Here is a 19,193-nt window from a genome sequence, read left to right on the forward strand (position 1 = left end):
CAGCACATTCCCTACCTGGCAGTGCTGAACCCTGGCATCTCCCACTTCACTCCAGCCCCTGCTGCCCTGTCGACTTTGCATCTGCCCATCCCAGTTCGGGAGGAGGACTGAGCAGGTTGCTGAGGAAGAACCAAGAAACGGGACTGGTGAGACAATCGGAGAGGCTTTGACAAGGAAGCTGTTTGTCAGAATGTTAGCTTTAAGAAGGGAAGCCAGAGGCAGCCCCAGTACCTAATAGAACAAGATGTAATTGAAATACATATACTTGAAAAAATGCAAGCCATCTTAAAATTTTATGAAGATTATTTATTATTATGCAAAATATATGTTAAATGACAAAAACAGAACACCAGACTGTATCAGCAATATCAGCAATATAATTACTTCTGTGTCATGCATGGGGAAGAGGGCTAGGTAGAATTATAACAAGATGCTAATGGTGTTAATACCAGGACCAGAGGATTGGAGTGAGAATGCTCTCTTTTAAAAGTTGATAGATATTACTCCTGTAATTAAAAATCTACATCTAAATGTTTTAAGCCTTTGAAACACTAAAACTATTTTATTTTTAATTAAGTCATTAAGGTTGAGGTATTCCTTGTCTAAAACAAAAAACTGGAGACAGAAGAATCATTGGGTGCTTCTTTGCATGAAAAAAAAATTAACTAGTAGAACTCCCCGAGGGTTAGTACCTGCACTTGATCTCATTTGATATTTGATATTTTTTAAATGTTGTGGAAAGAGCTCATTAAAACCCTAAATTGGAAATCACTCAGATGCGTTTGACTCTATCCTGTGTTTGTTACTATACATGGGATTGCTACTGCAACACCAGTTGCAGCAATAATTTAATTTGGCATGTAGTTGCACACTCACTATGCACAGGGCACTGGGAGACCTTGTCAAGATCGTTGTAAAGATCATTAAAAAGCCATTCTAGGAAAGGTATAAAGTAACGCCTGAGCATTTATTGAATAGCAAGTACTGGTGACCCAGCCTGGACACATTGTGTGTTCCCAGGTGGGCATCAAGCCCTTACACATGGCCCTCGTGTCACCACAGACACAGACTCAGGGTTGGACTGTGTTTGTCCTAGTGTCATGTCCACCACCACTTACGGGAAAGGGCCCCATCGGGTGTGGGCATGCAGAGAGGGCTTTTCAGAAACATGCAGGGTACAGAGCAGGCTGATACCCAGAGTATGTTCCCCACTAGGGTGGAAGGAAGGGCCTCAGGCAGTAGGAAATCTCTCTGTCCCTCGTTCGCTCCTGTGACAGACACTTCACGTCCTCTGGGGGCTTCAAAGGGGGGACACACAGAGAGGGTGGCCTTCAGACCTCAAAATGAAAGGCGGGGGAGTCGTCAAGGAGCGCAGTGGTGCGGCGAGAGCCGGGCTGCATGTGCATCGTGGAGCCCAACTGCAGCTTTTAAAGAGCAGCCAGAAACCTGTATTCTCATCTATTATTTCCTATTTTAAAATGTTGGTATCTAATGTAGCATTTTGAAAAAACATTCTGAGGGCCAAACTAAATGCTTGGGTACCAGATGCAGCCAGTGGGCTGTCCACTAGGAGCTCTAGGCCAGGCCGGGATGCCCTGAGTTTGAAATTGGGAGTACAGCTTCTTGGTGGCCCAGGGACCCTGAAACGCTTGATAACCATGTGCAGGGCTTAAATGTGGGGTGGGGCCAGGGTGCTCTGCTCACCCAGGTCTTGGCGTGGCCTGTCCTGCTCTGCGTGTCCACAGCCAAAGGTTCTCCAAGTGAGGATCTTTTTCTGAAATCTAATATCATGGCTTCCGATCTTTATATTCTGAGAAATGCCAAATAGGTAAGTCTAAATTAGGGCTTTTCATACAGAAATCAGAGGAGATGAGATTTCACGGGAGGAGAATCGCAGGCATATAACACATCCTCCCCCGATGGGGTTCTTCCTAACAGTGCCAGCTTGAGCCTGTAGCCAGATAAATGTTAGTCAAGTCCATTAAAAATGTTGAAAACTATACCATTAACCTACTTTTATCTGGAATCGAATATAAAATCAAGCTTTAGATTGAAGAAGTAATGTGCTCGTAGGAGCATCATCATGCAGTGAAAGAGGGAAATGTCAATCAGAAGCCAGATGGCAGGTCCCTGAGACATGGGGACCAACCAGAGCAGCGGGCACCCTCTCAGCATGGGGCTTCTCCATAGGAACAGCGCCACAGCCTGGGTCTCCAGAGGATGAGCCTCCCCACTGATCAGGGGACAGCGGCTCCTCCTGGAGGGTCATGGCGCTTGGGCTAGGAATTTTACAAGCCCTCCAGTTGGACCATGCTACTGTGTTGTAGATCTAGGGAGGAGAAAACCACTCAGTGTGGGTGATAACCTTTATTTATTTATGAAATCGTTCAAAACTGTCTCATGCCAAGTCAGAGACCACAGATACTTCATATAAACTCCAGGTCAAGCAGCTGCATACGGCATGCAGCCACATCAAGGGACCCTGACTTGCTTAGGATGGATAGACTCCCAGGTGTTTTCCCTCCTCACTTGGAGATGGACAGAGGTACTGGTTAGAATACCGGTTAGTTGGTAATGCCAGATCCAGTGGCTTTACAAATGGGAGTTTGTTCCTCTTTCCTGTATAGCCAAGTGGCTCACTTGAGCGACAAAGGTCTCCACTCTCCTCAGCGGCTGTGTGTGGCACCTGGTCTACGGAGGCTGGGGGTGTGATCTCCGTCATGGGTAACAGGCATCCAGCTCACAGTCCTGTCCTTAGGGGAGGTGGGGGAGCTGTGATGCAAAGGCAGGTCAAGTGTGAGGCTTGGAAACCAGAAAGGTCATGTTCTCCTGCACTCAGGTTCACCAGCCGCCCCTGAGGTCTAGGCTCCTGGCTGGTGAAGCATTGCCATGGGCTTTTAGCAGAGCTCATTCAGGTGATGAAACCCTCGACAGCAATGCCCACAGCTCTTTCCCCCACCTGGTAAATCGACCAAAGTCTGTTCGTCCCTAGGGAGTGCACAGCCGAGGTAGTTGGAAAGAGCATTCCTAATAAATAATTTACTGTCTAGTTACTGTGTTCTTGGGTGGTGATGAAGAGGCTGAATTTTCAGCAGGGGGAGGCAGGGAACAAAGCCTAACAAAAATTGAGGTTAAAACATTAAGTCATACACATTCACACTTTGCTTCAGGCGGGGGGGTGCCGATGATGAAATGCTCAGCGCCCGGCTCCTGTTTAATTTTTGATGTGAAGCCATCGGGGAGCCGTTCGCCTTCACTTTCAATTTCAGTAGGTCCTGAAACCTTGCGTTCCTCCGCAGTAATAACCTGTGCATTCCGTCCCTTTGAGGGAGCCTGGCTGACTGACTGATCAGTGCAGATGGAGCCGGGTACTCTTGGAAGGCTCTCCTCACAGCCCACTCCTTGGGCTCCTGCCATCTTAGGCCCGTTTCCTGAAAACCCGAGCTCTTGCCTGGATGGCACGTTCTCTAGGCCGTGATTCATCGGCAGCCCACAGCTCAGGGCCCCGCTGCTCTGAGCCTCGGGGGCGGGGAGCCCAGGGTCCTCCCTCCAGGGAGGGGGTGCAGCTGGCGCGGCTGGTCCCAGGGGCTGTGGGAAGTGCGAACACAGACACCTCCCAAGTTCCGCGCTCGCCTGGGTGCCAGCAGCCCCCCATGACGGCTCAGGGTTTTAAGGACTCGCTTTCCCACTTTCCCTTAGTGAGAATCCCAAATTAAGACTCCAAGTTCGTTTTGTTTTACCCTAGAAAATGTAGCCAGTTTTAACCAACTGAATAGATGCTCAGCAGAGGGTACCTTCGTGCTGTTGAAAAGGCCGCCGTGTGATCAAAGGCTTGATGGGAACTCTGAGGTCCTCAGCCTGACCCTTTCCTTTTGTACAGTCAACAACCACAGGCCCCAAAGAGAGACCGGCTTGCCCAGCACCAGCCTGCTGCTCTCTCCTGCCCCTGCCCGGGGCTCACTGCAGCCTCACTGCGTGCTGGTAGTCTGTTTGGCCTCTTGGTGTCCAGCAGGTCTTCAGTGCTCCCCCACATCCTCCCTCCTCAGCTGTCCTCCTCAGTGCCTTGAATGGAGTCCCTTGTCCCCATCCCCTGTCACTTAGGCAACTGTGCCCCTGCAGACATGGCCCCTCCTCGCTCCCGATAAAGCAGGCGAGACACCTCCTTGCTTTCAGGGCAGGAGTCTCCTCTGAGCTGCTTTTCTGGCACAGAAATGTGCAGCTGGCAGAAGACTCGACCCTCCTCAGTGGCTGGACCCAGGTGGGGGCCAACCCTTAGGAGGTGGCAGGCCAGACAGCCCACACTCCTCAGACAATTCTTGCCCAGGGCCTGCTGCAGCTTCGTCGGGTTTTGTTTCGCTCCTTGGAGAGGTCTGAGGGCAGTTGGTCTCGCCAGAGCAGCCTAGTTTCTGATACTTTGTCTAGGACACCCCAGCAGGGATATTATTAACGGTTTATGATTCTTCTTGCCTCCTGAATTTGAGGAGATGGTTCTGAAAGAAGGCATGGAAGCCTGCTGTACAGAAGGCGCAGTTTCCTGGTGCCCCCCCCTAGAGCAAAGTGGCTGTATCAAGACCACCAATTGCCCCAGACCCCCCCTGCCCACAGCACCTCCCCCATCTGGTGCTCACTTTTCTTCTTCTAACTCCTGAAGTTGAACCTTTTAATTTGATTAAATTCAATGAATCTTCATAGAGCTTAATTACAATAATTGACTTTGCTTCTGTCTTAACAAAGAGTAAGCAGCTCCCTCAACGCCACAGAATAACCATCTCGCCTGCAGTCTGGGCACTTATTGAGCATATGGGAGCTATTTATTGCCCGTACTTTGAGGCACTTTTGATTATCTCCTGATTGCCTCTTAATTAGATTGGAGGGGGAAGGGCAGGCTTGTGCAGAAGGGGCCATTCTGGGCAAAAGAAAGATATTCCGTATACTCGAAAAAGAGTTTTCTCGTCTTTCTGTTCATCTTCCATTTTGTTTTTCTGGATGTTTTCCTTTTTTATTCCTGTTTTGACCGTTTATGAAGACTCATGAGAAGACCCTCTTGCACACAAACAGGCAGTTATTAGGCTAAATAAACCTAACGTGGAATCCTTATATGTGTCAGGGCATTGTAGTAGGAGGAGATTGCCATACCAGAAACAAAACCCCCTGTTCAGACCATCACTTCCAAGAGGAGCACATTTCTAAAACAAAGGGAGGTCTGAGTCAAAGAATCTTTATATCCTTGGGAATCCACACTGAGATTGAGACCACAGAGAAAGGAAGAGGCTTGTTTGTGTCCACTTTAGAATCAATGTTGGATGTTGCCAGGAAACAGCAGGCCTCTGTATATGTCCCTCGGTGTCATCCACCTGCTGAGGTCTTCACAGGACTCTGTGCAGGAGACACAATCATTAGCCCACCTCACAGGCAGTGAAACTGACCTTTGGGAGGTGACGCCATGACCCAGTCAACATCTTGCACATCTTGTAGTGGGCGGAGCCGGGTCCAGCACCACAGGAAGCTGGAGAAGGTGACCAGGCCCAGCCATCAAAGAGGCTGCCACCTCCCCGCATACAGGGCACCACCCGTCTCATCCCCGGTGGTTTGCACTGGACACAGGTTCCCACCAGCCACAGAGGGGTGCAGTGGCCGCAAGGACAGGGGTCAGCTCTAGCTGTGGCTGGGCCAAGGGAGACCCTTTCTCCCAGCCCCACCTGACCTGTCTCTGGTGAAGCGCCTCAGCCTGACCACGGCCTTTCGTGGCCAATTTGTATGTGATGCTGCCCCAGTCTGGCCACCCAGAGCCCCAACTGCCGTCAGTGTGGGCAGGCTGCCACACTAGGTGGGCTCAAGTTGGGGTGGAAGCTGTGTTAGTTAGAACGTAGACAAGTCCCTTTATTTTTCCTGAGCTCTTTCTCCTTTTAAGAGAAAAGCTATCATCAACAAAATGGCTTTAGTGCTGCCAGCCGAGAGTTCCTTGCCTCCTGTGCCCCCCACTGGCAGCTCCACCCTGACACAGCCGCTCACAGGCTCCTCTGCTGTCAGGGCCCCTGTGGGTGAGCCCGTCAGTAATGCTTCGTGGGTCCCTGTCTGCTCTCTCCCCAGGCAAGCCTGGGACCTGGCCGTGGACATCTGTCTCTCCCAGCTGCCAACCATCATCGAAGAAGGCACAGCATTTCGGGTGAGTCCCATTTCCGCCCCCTACCCAGGGCATCCTGCGTGGTCCCTGCAGCTGTTTCTCTGGCCTGCAAAACCCCTGTTTGGGTGTCAGAGACAGCCCGCACCCACCTGGGAGAAGATTTATTAGCCAGAAGCTTAAAAGATTGCACGAACCAGGGGTTATTTAAAGTTAGATTATGAAATGGTCAGCTCTTAAAGATGTCTTCTCTACAGTGTTGTTGTCTTGGGTCTGCTTTTCTCAGGGTGCACTCCCTCATAGCGGGTTCTCAGCCTCTTCACCGTGAACGATGCTCGAGACTCTTGGCCCTGAGGTGTCTGGTCACCAGGTGCTTTTCCAGCTAGTGGTCTGGTCGTCCCTGAGTTCATCTGGTGTCACTCGTGGGCCCTGAGGCAAACTGACTCTCGCCTTTCCCCAGGGGACTTGGCAGCAGCTCACCAAGGGTCTCCTCTTGCCTCCTTTCCCCATACAGCCCCCGTTTTTACTCAAGATTTGCTCATTTGCTGAGTGTTTAGTGTGCATCAGATACCACGTCTGGGTGCATGTGGGCGAGACCCAGTCCCTTCTCTCAAGAAACCTGTGAAAAAGAGAAGAACCACCCCTCAAGTTAGAACACAGACCCCTCCAACCCTGACCCCCCAAGGGTCCAGGCAGGCATTCAGGACTAGGGGTAAATGGGCTGGGGGGAGTGGGAGGAAGCAGGTGGCTCCAAGCTGTCCCCTGAAGGGGATGGAGGGTGGGGCTTGCAGGTCGGAGTCATTGGCTTTTTCTCTCCACACTGTCTTCTCTGGTCCTGTTGAAGAGACTGCAGTGGTCAGCTCAGTTTCCTTATTTTTAAATGGAAATTATAGTTGTATCCAATTCAAGGAGCATGTGAGGACTGGAAGGCAGAGCCTGGCACGTGATACCTGCTGGACATGAGGGTTCCTGACCTTTAGTGTAGTCACACAGCTTTGACCGAGGTCAGACGCACCCACATCTCACTGCAAAGGCTTTTCATTTTTAGTGCACATCACGGTCATCAGGGAAGCGTTGAACCTTACTGAGTCAGGGGCCTGGGTGGGGTAGTGTGTGTGTGTGTGTATGTATATCTCAGGGTGTATGTGCATGTATATTTGTGTGCCTGCATGTATCTTTGGGGTATGGGTGTGTGTGTTCTCTGTCGGGTGTGTGTACATGTGTGCATATCTGTGGGGAGTGTGTTTTATGTGTGTGTGTTAACCCCTCAGATGATTTCAATGCCTCCAAGACTGGGGTACCTGGACTACGAGGTCCTCCCTCTCAATTTTGTCTTATCTTTCGTCCCCTCCTTTATTGCTGGAATCTTTCCCATTTTATTATGAATGTTTTCAAACCTACAGCAAAGTTGGAAGAATTCTGCAGCAAGATCCCGTCTGCCCCCCGCTGGGTTCTCCACCAGCGTTTGCAGTGCCCACTCCAGCAGCTCCCCCACCTCCACCCACCTTTCCTTTAATGCACTTGGAGGAAGCCAAAACTGGCCTTGAATCTTGAACCCAGAAGTGGGCGCTGGCAGGACCTTCACGTGTCTCCCACCCATGTATTTGATGTTGCCGGGGGACCCTAATCCCTGAGGCAGTGACAGGTCCCCATAGGGAACAGTCCTGGACTCCTGCCCCTCACGAGCTCCACCTACACAGGGACAGGGCCTGTTAACACATGCACACGTGTTTGGGAACCTCATTCAACTTGTGCTTTTTTGTGCTCTGTGCCTGATTTTCCTTGTACCGTCAGGGGGTGGGAGCTGCACACCCTCGGATAATAAAGTCCCACTGTCCTGTGTCCTCACCCCTCCTTCCAGTGCCAGGCCTCCTTTCAAGGGTCTTCAGCCTCATTTCCCATATACTGGATTCAGGATTCTGCCTCTGGGAGCAATGTCACCAAACTGTGATGGGGAGGGATTCCTGATGGAGCCACATGCTAGCTGTTTTATTTAGTTTCCATTCTTTTAAAAGCATAACATACACAGAGAAGACTACAGGCATCGTATTGTGCAGCTTGATGAATTTGCAAGTTGAGTGCAGTCACATAACCAGCACCCCAGTCATAACGTCAGCAGCCCCCTGAGGCCATGCTCTGGCCCCTGCTTTCCCCGGGGCATGTGCTGCCCTGTGCGCTTTGTATTTTGGTAAATAGAATCCTTGTGTCTGGCTGCTTTCACTCAACACTATTCAATCTGTGCACTTGTAGCTCATTGCTGTTATAGCCTAGAAACCCCAAAGGTCATGGTCCATCCTGTGGACCTCACGAATTGTCCTGACCACTGCCCAACCGAGACATTGGTGCCTGAGGCAGAAAGAGAAATCAGTCATGTTGGGCCTTTTATGAAATTTTGATTTTTTTTTTCATAATGGATTTTTACCTTTATTTTCTTAAATACTGCATTAAATTTCTTTTTTTTAACCTCAGTTAACCTCAGGTGGGTGGGCAGGTGTGGCCAGGTGCTGTTAACCCCTTTTGCTTGGGCACAGCACTGTCAGGTGTGCGCCTGAGGAACGAGATTTCGGTTACCACGTGTGCATAGTTTCGGTAGTGGTTGTGGGTCAATTTTCAGTCCCTCCCACGATATATGAGAGTTTGAGTTGTTTCATGTTCTTGTCAATACGTGATGTTTTCCACCTTTTTTTCCTCCTTTTGGCTTTTCTGGTTCCATATGTAATGGTGTTTCATTGAGATTTTATCTTGCATTTCCCTGATGGTTAATAGTATTGAGCCCTGTTTCATATTTTTGTTGGCTATTTGAATATTCTCTTTTATAAAGTTGCCTGTTCAAGACTTTTGATCATTTTTCTTTTGCATTATGTTTCTTATCAATTTGTAGTGGTTCTGTTTATATGCTGAATACAAATCCTTTGTCACACATTGTGAATGTTGGTGGTGGTGGTTTAGTTGCTAAGTCAGGTCCAACTCTTGCAACTCCATTGATTGTAGCCTGCCAGGCTCCTCTGTCCATGGAATTCTCCAGGCAAGAACACTGGGGTGGGTTGCCATTTCCTTCTCCATGGGATATTCCTGACCCATGGGTCGAATCCACATCTCTCTTGTCTCCTGCATTGCAGGCAGATTCTTTACCAACTGAGCCACCAGGGAGGCCCAACACAAGTTGTGTATACCTTTTTTCATTCTGTAGATTTCATTTTCACTTGTTTGCTGTTTTTACTTGGTGAACAGAAGGTTCTTGTTTTACCATACCCAGCTTACCAATGTTTTTCTTTTATGGTTAGGGCTTGTACCCATTTAAGAAATCTTACTTATTATGAGACAGCCAACATCAGTGTGTTTGGACCAGGGTCGGCAGGTGAGAAGAGCAGTGTGTTGATATGAAGTAATTATCTTCCCTCCCCAAGGTGACAGTGCAGGACAGGGTGGACTAGCCCTCGGGGTCAAGTGTGGCTCCTTTTGCCCAGAGATGGCCTTTCTTCTCTCAGTCCATCACGTCTGGCACCTGTTTTCAGACCCCTTCCAGCCCATCTAACACGTGGGCTGGCCACCTGTGTCAGAATCATCCCCCTGAGGCCCAGGCCACATGGTCACATGACTCAGAGCCTCTGCCCACAAGCTGCGAGCTCTGCTCCAGAACACTCATCCCGGGCTCTGCATCTTCCCCTCAAGAATCTACATGGTAGCTCTGACACACCGGGAGGTAGTCTTGAAGATTTGGCCCAAAACATCAGCTCTGTGAATCATTTCACTCACAGGGCAGCTCTCGAGCTGTTCTGTGAAGTGTTACTTAAAATGCTGAGCCACGCTTATGCTAGGGACTGAGCTGGTTTGTCACCATCTCCGCAGCTTTAAAAAGCACGACAAACCTCACAGCACACTTCGATGAGAAGGGCTCTTCCCTCTTTGTCAGCTTTAGGTGAAAAGATCAGGAGTGTCTGTCTTTCTTTGGCGACAGAGAGGCTTCTACAGCCCTGAACCGCATGTTTATATCCACAAGGTAAAACCAAAGTGCAGGAAAGAGGGAGAGGTGGAATTACCTGAGTTTCCCAACTCCCCTTCCTAGACTGAAGGTCCCCCTCACTCGGTACAGCTGGGGAGGGGCCACTTAACAGGACTATTGTTTTTAAACCAATCTGTGAATAACTCACACTTAACGGGAATATCATTTTGGGGGCTCCGTTCCAATCCCCAGGTGGCCCTCCAAATTTTAGTAACTTCATGTACCCTGACTTTGCAAGAACATGAATTCCTGAATGTGACATTTCTCTGCCCAATTCTCACACGACGCTGACTTCTTTACGAGGGGCACCACGGCTCTGAGCCCCAGGCCCCGCTGTAGAGGGGATGGCAGGAGCTCCCCAGTCTGGCTCCCAGCCTCACTGAGCCCACCTCATCACTTCAAGTCCTCTATGAGCACGTGTCCACATGTGCCAGAACCTGGGGTCAGAGCCCACATCCCTGCCTTCCCATCCACCCTGCCTCTCCCCCTGGGGAACAGTGTGGGCAGAGATTTGAAATTCTGTTTGGGGCTCACAGATAACAGAGCTGCGTATTAAGTGAGGATGACCATGTAATACAGAAAACCCAGCAGTCCTATCACTTGGCCTCTTGGTTCTCAGAGACCTTCCGAGGGCCTAGGCCCCCTCCTGCCTGAACCTCTAATCTGAGATTTCCCTGGCCCCTGTCATCACCACCAAAGTTGTCTCCTCTGCAGGGCTTTCGAGAGGACAAGCTACCCTCTGCACCCCCGCTGCCAGGCTGGGGAAGCCCACTGTAACTGGCTTTCGTCACTGCCCTCCAGGGGCCTTAAACACTGCCTAGCAGCTGCCCAGATGTGTCTCCTTCATTCCTTCCTGTCCCCGCTCTGCCCTCCATCCATGGCACCTGCTCGCTTTCCCACCTCGCTGAGAGACAGGAGCAATAGAGGGAGCCTCTGAGCCCCTCCACACCCACTTCATCCCTGCATCCCCTCCTATCTGTGTCCCGTTCCCAGCTCCCAGCTCCCGGAGGGCTCCTGCTCCCTGGTACCTACCTGCCAGGGCTCTCGCCCAGCACCACCTCCTCCATCAGCAATTCCCCCTCTTACAAATATGCTCTTTTCTCCCACCTTTAGAAAGAAATGCGTGGTCACATGATCCTATCCGATCCCTTCCCCTTTGCAGCCAGATTCCTGCAAAAAACTATTCTTGAGTCTCTAAATAATCTTCCCTTCTGTTTGAACCTAGTCCAGTTGTGCTTCTGCCCACTACCATGCCCCCCCGTAACATTCTTAGTAGTCAGTCTCCAGGGCCCTCATGTCATGGTCCGGCCTGACCCTCCGCATCATGACATGATGGTGCCAACCACAGCCTTCCGCTAAATCACTCTTCCCTGGTATCCTGGCTGCTGCCTACTCCTGCTTCCCCTACTGGCCTTGCCCTAGTGTCTCCACCTCCTTGGCCCCTTGCTTTTGGGGTTCTCCAGGGCTCAGCCCGGGGTCCCCACTCTTTCTCACGTTATAAACAAGATCTGTCTCTCCAACCCAGACCAATCTCCTGAACTGCAGGCTCATGTAGGCCATTCTTCCCCTCCCACCCCACCCCCGTGATGTCTCACTTGGGTGTCCAGAAGACGCCTTAAACACAATGCATCCAGGTTGAGTTCTCCACATGCTTCTCCGAAACATGCTTCTTTCGGTCTTCCCACTTCAGGTCACAGGTCACACCCATTCCTGGTGGTTAGACCTGTGGTGGTGGTGGTCCAGTCACCAAGTCACCTCAGGTCATGGGACCCCATTTCCTGTTGTTTAGACCCGTAGTGGTGGTGGTTTAGTCACTAAGTTCCCTCTAACTCTTGCTACTCCACGGACTGTAGCCCGCCAGGCTCCTCTGTCCATGGGATTTCCCAGGCAAGAATGCTGGAGTGGGTTGCCATTTCCTTCTCCAGGGGAGCTTCCCCACCCAAAGGAACTCAGGTCTCCTGCACTGCAGGGGAATTCTTTACCAACTGAGCCACCAGGGAAGTCTGTTTAGGCCTGAGCCCCAGCGTTAACCTTACCACAACCCTTCTCTTACCCATACCCAGTCTGTCCACGAGTCCTCTGACTCTGCTGTATGAAACATCCCAGCCTGACCACATCTTACCGCTTCCTCTGCCATGGCCTGGCTCTGTGGGCTTTCGCCTAGCTGGTAGCTGAGTGGAGTTGGGGCCTCACAAAGACACATGACTGAGTTGATGGTGGGGGGTATGTATAGGCAGAGCTGGGTGAAGAAGGGGGTTCCTGACTAACCCATCTTGCTTGTCCCACAGCACAGCCCCTTCTTTGCTGAGCAGCTGACCGCCTTCCAGGTGTGGCTCACGATGGGCGTGGAGAACAGGAACCCACCTGAGCAGCTTCCTATTGTCTTACAGGTGAGTGTCTACAGGTGGACCAGATTGGCCCAGGGAGGGAGCCAGAGAACCCCGCAGCCTCCCAGTGAGGGGACTGGTTTATTGGGGCTGAGTGTGTGAGTGTGTGACAGCCCCCATGCTTTGTAGCTGATGAGTCCTTGCTCCTCCATGGCTCCCCTGGCGAAATCGCTGCCCCCTCCCTCAATTAAATGCTGATCTGGGTTGTCAGCCGCTCTCTCGTCTGCCCCCAGAGCTGCTGTCAGGGCGCTCTGTTCCAGCACTGTTCGTGGTGTCAGCACCCCTTCTCTCTGGAAGGATGTGAGATGCAAATCAGCTGCAGAGAAAAGGGGAGAGACTGAGCCGATTACACACACAGGCCGTCAGCACCTGTGGGTTGGTCGTTTCCGGGGGGCTGTGCCCGAGGGTGCTGTGGGCTGTCAAGTGCAGTCACCACTATTCTTGCGGCAGTTGATGTCCCACGACTGGTTTGGGAGGTCAGTTCTGTGGGTCTCACCCAGCTAAGTTTTGGGTTACCGAGATGGCAAAATACCAGAGTTCATCACAGGCAGGGGTTTTCACAGGACTTTTGTTTCAGTTAATGTAAATTTATGGGGCAGGTGTAGGGGACCAGACTGTGATGTAAGGAAGGGCTGTTTGACTCTGAGATAGTGTCAAATGAGATTTAAAACCACTGTCAGTATAGACACTAAGGCCTGATAATTCACTTTATGCCCTGGAAAAAGTTCTGTACAGTGGGGATGGGGCAGTTGAACCTTGGGTAAGAACTGTGGGCAGTTGTGGGAGGGGCCGGGCCAGCAGCAGAAAGGGGTGGGCATTTACATCTGTACCCAGTTAGGAAGCAGGGTCTTAAATTCTGAGAGCTCCTGGGAGGACCATCACCACCTCGCCCAGAAAGCTGCTTAGGTTGCTTTGCCTAATCGTCCACCTGCCCAAGGACAAGGCCTTGCCCCCCCTCCCCCCCCACAGGAGGGCTCCACTTTCTCACCAGGCCACTGACCACATCACACAAAAGCACTATCTGTCTTCACTGGGCCAAGCATGTGTTCTGAGCAGATCTCTGGCCCACATGGAGTGTGGCGGGCCCCCTCCCCACATGGTCTGCTCTCCCGCTCTGTGCCTACTGCATGGCAACCTGGAAAAGTGGTCTGCCTGCAACAGAACTGACATCTCAGCGGACTCAGGACTGTGTGCAGGACCCAGACAGTGAGCAGTGAGAGCAAGGTGTACAGTTGTGAAACGCCAACACACAGCCTGTCCTCGCAGCTTGATAATCAGCTGGGACAGGCTGTTGGCCAGGATCCTTCCCTGGAGATATTTTGGTGCTTTTAATGTATTATGGCTGCTGCTTTTCTGACATTATGAAAAGAATGCAGAAATTATTGGTATTCCTCATGTGTGCTTCTAGATTAGTTTAAGACTATCCTGAGTTCGCAGGGTGAGCTATCAAAAGATTTTCAAAACAGAACCAAAAAAAGCAACAATAACAACACAACAAAGAACACTGTCTATTTGGCAGGAGCCCATGAGTTCTCATCAAGTGGAAGGCCAACGGGCAGGGCTTTGGGATGGTAGTGGCTGATTGGGTGTGCTGAGTTCCCCTGCAACTAGGGTCCCCCAAATTTTCATAAGAGGAGACTGTGGCCAGTTTCCACCTACCTTTCTATTATTTCAATAATGGGATGGATAAAACCTTTCCAAGCAGGGACACACTGCCCAGCACTTTGCAACCAGCCAGGCAAACAACCTTGTTGTAAACGGCCCCCTGTTGACTTTTTCTTTAATGTCCCATTTACAACCCACATTCCCCCAGGAAAAAAGACCCAACTTGCTAATACCAAAATGAGGGAATAACTGAAAGAAAAGGGGCATCTTGTGTGCAGTCTTTCCATCAAACTTAAATCATAGTTTTCTTATCATTCTGGGGGTTCTGTCAGGCTCTGCCCCGCCTGGATCAGTGCAGGAACCTTTACTTAACAAGAAAACCCAACACAGTGCAAAGGAGCCCTTGCTTCATTTGGGGGCAGCCCGTGGTATCTGCTTTTCTCTTTAATTCAGTTATTTTGCCAGAACCCAGGCCCCATCATCTATCACTTATCCCCAGAACCTTGGCAATTCAGAAATGTTGCTGAAAAGAAAGAGAATTGTATTTTGTTTTATTTCTTTTTAATCCACCTTTCCTCCAGATAATTATCTAGTCATCCCAACATAATTTATTAGGTAATTTTGGTATTTCTCTAATGATTTGAAATACTGTCAGCACATCCTGTACAGGTGTGTACTTATTTCAACATTTTGAGAGAGAATTTTAATATGGAGACATCACAGCTTTTCCAATCCCTGCTACTTTTTCCACCACCAGCAAGCATTTTGTCTAACTGAAAATTCAGCGGCATTCACTGAGGACCATTGGAGTAAAATGAACTGTCCCCTAGGGCAGCGGATTTGCAGCCCCTTGTGTAGATGTAAGCATGAATCTACACTTTTCCTCACCAGCCCTGACATCCTTTTTCACCTTTTAAAAATATAAATCAAGAAGGATGGAAAGGAAGATTCTCGAGCCCTGCAGCATCGCAAGGCCTGGCCCTGTGGTCTCACGGTCTGACAGCCCTGCCTGGACTCAACATTACTGTCTGCCCTCCCTTGGTGGCCCGTGTACAAACAAGCCCAAGTTAGAGTAGGAAGAATCAGTGTTGTGGAAAAGAGAGGGAAGAGAGGAATTTTACAAGATTCCATGTTAGGACCTTTCCACAAAGTCAGTATGGGCATTTCATTAGGAAACCCTGTTGGCTTTCATGGCATCATCTACAAGGAGAATTTTTGGTCTGAAAGTAGAGCATTATTATTGGATGGCAGCAGGATAGTAAGTAGACTGCTATTACTACACATATTACCTCCATTGGTGGCTCCAGGATCTCTGATCATCAGATTCCCAGGTGCTCCAGGCCAGAACTAGAGCTTGAGAATCTGGATTTTCATAACCGGCTTGAGCCAGTGGTCTCAGCCCAGAAGCCTGAGTGTGCCTTTTATGTACAAGGTACATGAAAAGTAGTTGCCCTAGCAGCTCTGTTTTAGTTTTGGTGTTGATGTCACCACCACTAATCTTTAGTTTGGATTGCCACAGACAAAGAAATCCCAGTAACTCATTTAGTTCACCGACATTTATCTCTGTAATTCCGCCAGGGCCTGAAGCACATTGAAACAGGAATTTTTTTTTTTTTAAAGTGCAAATACAAACAAACAAAAGCCAGTTCTTTTTTTTTTTTTTTTTAAGTAATTTTAATTTATACTGGCCCTCAATTTTGTCTTAAAATGTAAATCAGCAGAAGGAATTGGAAGGACGGCGTAACGTTTAGAAAAGCCAGTACCTGACATTTTCCCCAGGGCTCGTTATTGATGCTGTTTATTTTCCAACAAAACATCAATACCCACAGCACAAAATCCTGCATTGCTGACGGTCTTTGAGTCTCTGAGACAAGAGAGCTGTCTGTCTATTGGTGCTTTAACGTGTGTTTGATCAATGCGGACAGCAGAGTCGGAAGAGATGGAGTTGCAGTAGTAACGGTGGCAATTTCCATTTTACTTTTGCCATCTGTGAATAAGACATTGTAATGGAGACCTTTTACTGCTGGTTAGTGCACATGAGAAATAAGCAATACAGGCTACCCAGGGTTAGGTTTCTTGGCCCACGTTGCCATTTCTTCCACTGCAAATTGCTCTGCTATTTACTTGAAAACCCAGAGCTTTATTCAAGTTGATAGTGTTTAAAATAACAAAGGGAATCAGAAAACAGAATCTTTACAAGTGCTAGATGTGTTTGATGTCTTTGGTTTTTGATGAATTACACCTTCTTTCACAAACCTAATAAATGAAAGGTTCTGCTTGCCCTAGAAACTTGAACCTCCGGTGGTTCCATTTTCTTTAAAAAACAAAATAGGGAATGCCCTGGCGCTCCAAGGGTTGGCACTCGGCGCTTTCACCACCAGAGCCCATGTTCAGTCTCTGGTCGGGGAACTAAGGTCCCATAAGCCGCCCAGCAAAGTAATCAACAAATAAATAAACAGTCAATCAAATCTCTTCTGAGAGGTGGAGCCATCCTGTGTTGAATGTAGCAGTCATCACGCTGTAACATCACAGAAACAGTAACAATCATCACGCCAGACAGGCTGAATCTCATTTAATTCTGGAAATTACATGTTATCTTCTCCATTCTTCCCGATGATGAAACAGAAGTGTCCAAAGGTAGTGGTTTAAGTCACACTGTCAGGAAGTAAAAGAGTCAGGTCAGCTTGACTCCAAATCTTGCACCTTCCCACCGTCTAACCTTGCCCTCCACACCTGCCTTTCTGCTGTGGTGGCACATGATAACCCACGAGTTAAACATGCACAGGTATCAGGTCCTGTTCAGATAGGCCCCTGTGAGCAGCCCCCACGTAACCTCTCCCACCAGCTTCTCTATCAGAGAATCTTAACTTCTCCAAACACTAAACGAACCATTTGAGCATCCATCTCAAAAGAGTGATGTGGAAACAGGCTCCAAACCAATGGGAGACGACATTTCAGTGACTGAACCCAGCCACCTCCACCTCCCTGACCCCTGGGCTGCCTGCCAGGTGGACACACCTGCTCTCGGCTCCCCTGCAGCCACAGGCCACACACCCATGTGGGGAAGCCCCCCAGCCTCCCTATCAGGAACCCCTCCTCAGAAGCCTCATGCTGCTGGGACCCCCTCCCCTCTTTTCACTTCCTCCAGCCTCTCTCACTACCTCCTCTGTCCCCCACCTGCGGACCCTCCTGCACCCTCAGCCTCTTCCCACCTGCCTGTGTTTGCCCCTCAGAGGGGCGCCCCTCAAACCACTGCTCTGGTGGTACCGTTTCCTCACCCCTGTTCAGTCTCTCCACCACTGGCCACATCCCTGCAGCCAGAGGGTCCGCTTCCTGAGTCCTGCTGCTGATCCTGCCTGCCCCCCGCAGCAGGTACATGGTTCAAACCTCCTGTCCCCTCTCCTGCCTCCTGTCCCGTCCCTCACCAGTTCCCCCACCCAGCTTCCCCCTTGGCAGACCACCCCAGGCTGGCCGGCCTGACCTGTCCTGTCTTTTCTCTTGCCTCATTCCAAACCTTATCTTCCAGCGGCTCCTTTCCCTCACCCACCTTCCCCCTCCACCAGCAGGCTCTGGGTCATGCGTGCCAGCTGTCTTGGAATCTGTTTCTCCCTATCAGTCTTGGCCGCGGTCAAGTCCACCCATCCCACCTTTCTAGTCAGCCTCCTGCCAGCCTGTTGCCCACGGCAAGCACAGCGGACGAGCCCCTCTGCTGCTCTTCTGAAGAAAAGCTGAAGCCCTTGGCTTGGTCTGCAGGTCCAGCCGGCTCTGGAGCCTCCCCGTCAGCCTGCGCACCTGCCTCCCTCAGACACCCTGCTTCGCCAGCCCCTCTGCCTGAAGCCCAGGAACCCCACGCTTCGCCCACTGGGAGGGAGAGCCTTCAGACCCCGAGTAGGGAGTGGCCACCCCCGGTCATCTGTTCCCCATCACAGTAGTTCCTGTGGTGTGGATGCGGAATGTCTGTCTCTGGGCCCTGCCGTGACAGGAGGGCTCCCGCTGTGCCCAGTCACCCCCAGCAATGTGTCTGCACACAGTAGGTGCCCATACCCGCTTTGGATGGCTGGAAACACAGTAGGCGCCCTATACCTGATGGCTGGGAACAGCAGTGGGCAGAAGGGCTCTGCATCAGAGGACTCTGTACACATAATCTCCCCATGTTAACACCATGAGAGAAGTCAATATGAATGACTCCATTAAAGCTTAAAACTTTGATATACCACAGGAAAAAAGAAAAACATGTGGCCAAGGTTGCTCTTTTTCATTTAAAAAGAATCCTTTCATATGAAAAGGAAAAAAGTCAAACATTTAAGTAGGAAAAGAAGGACATGCCTGGCTGGTTTACTAGAGAAATAGCCAATTAACCTATGAAAAAATATTCATCCTCACTTGTAATCAAGGAAATTCAAATTAAAAGAACATTTTTATTATTAACTGTCATGTTGGCAAATTGTGTAACATGGGCTAATATTTTCCTGGGAGCTTTTAATTTGATATTTAATAAATCCCTCATGGTTGAGTCTTGTGTTATGAATTAGGAAATTAAAGTTCAGAGAAGTTATGTGCCCAAGCCTGGGTAACCTGTGAGTACCAGAGCAAATATATCCTGCTGCCTGGTAACCAGCTGAGGCTTGGCAGGTGGGCAGGTGGGCAGGTTTGTTCAGCTGGAGGGCAATCTGGTGATGTAAGTGTGGGTGCTCTGACCCTCTAATTTTACTTCTCAGGTTTATCCTAGGAGGAAGGGGGTCAGGAAACCATGTAAATGTGCAGAGATGTACCTGTTAGTATTTTTATCATAGCATTTTTACAATAACAAAAATGTATTAATAATTTAAAAATCTAGCAAGAGGGAGATTGTTTAAATGAAATATGCACATTTATAGACATGTACTTCTGTACTGCCATTGGCAGTGATATGATCAAACATATCTAGGGTTGTGGAGTAAGACCGACAGTGTATCATTTACTCATCAAGGAGATGAGAAATACAGTAGTCTCATTGAATTCAGAACAAACGGGACATTATACCTAGAAAAGAGCATCTAGAAGTGAATGGACTAGTGTCATCAGTGAATATTTTCTT

The 19,193-nt window shown here is 49.6% G+C and overlaps 1 protein-coding gene across 3 annotated transcripts in view; it reads left to right on the forward strand.

Moving 5' to 3' along the window:
* The window catches only part of RPTOR (regulatory associated protein of MTOR complex 1), a 320,305-nt gene that overhangs the window by 225,353 nt on the left and 75,759 nt on the right, over window positions 1–19,193 (forward strand). For all 3 annotated transcript variants that reach the window (XM_040244786.1, XM_040244787.1, XM_040244788.1), the window contains exons 10-11: window positions 6,091–6,166; window positions 12,413–12,514. In XM_040244786.1, coding sequence (XP_040100720.1) covers window positions 6,091–6,166; window positions 12,413–12,514 — 178 coding nt within the window. The remainder of the gene's footprint in view (window positions 1–6,090; window positions 6,167–12,412; window positions 12,515–19,193) is intronic.

The sequence above is a fragment of the Oryx dammah genome, unplaced genomic scaffold (assembly GCF_014754425.2).
Source record: "Oryx dammah isolate SB20612 unplaced genomic scaffold, SCBI_Odam_1.1 HiC_scaffold_8, whole genome shotgun sequence".
NCBI lineage: Eukaryota > Metazoa > Chordata > Mammalia > Artiodactyla > Bovidae > Oryx > Oryx dammah.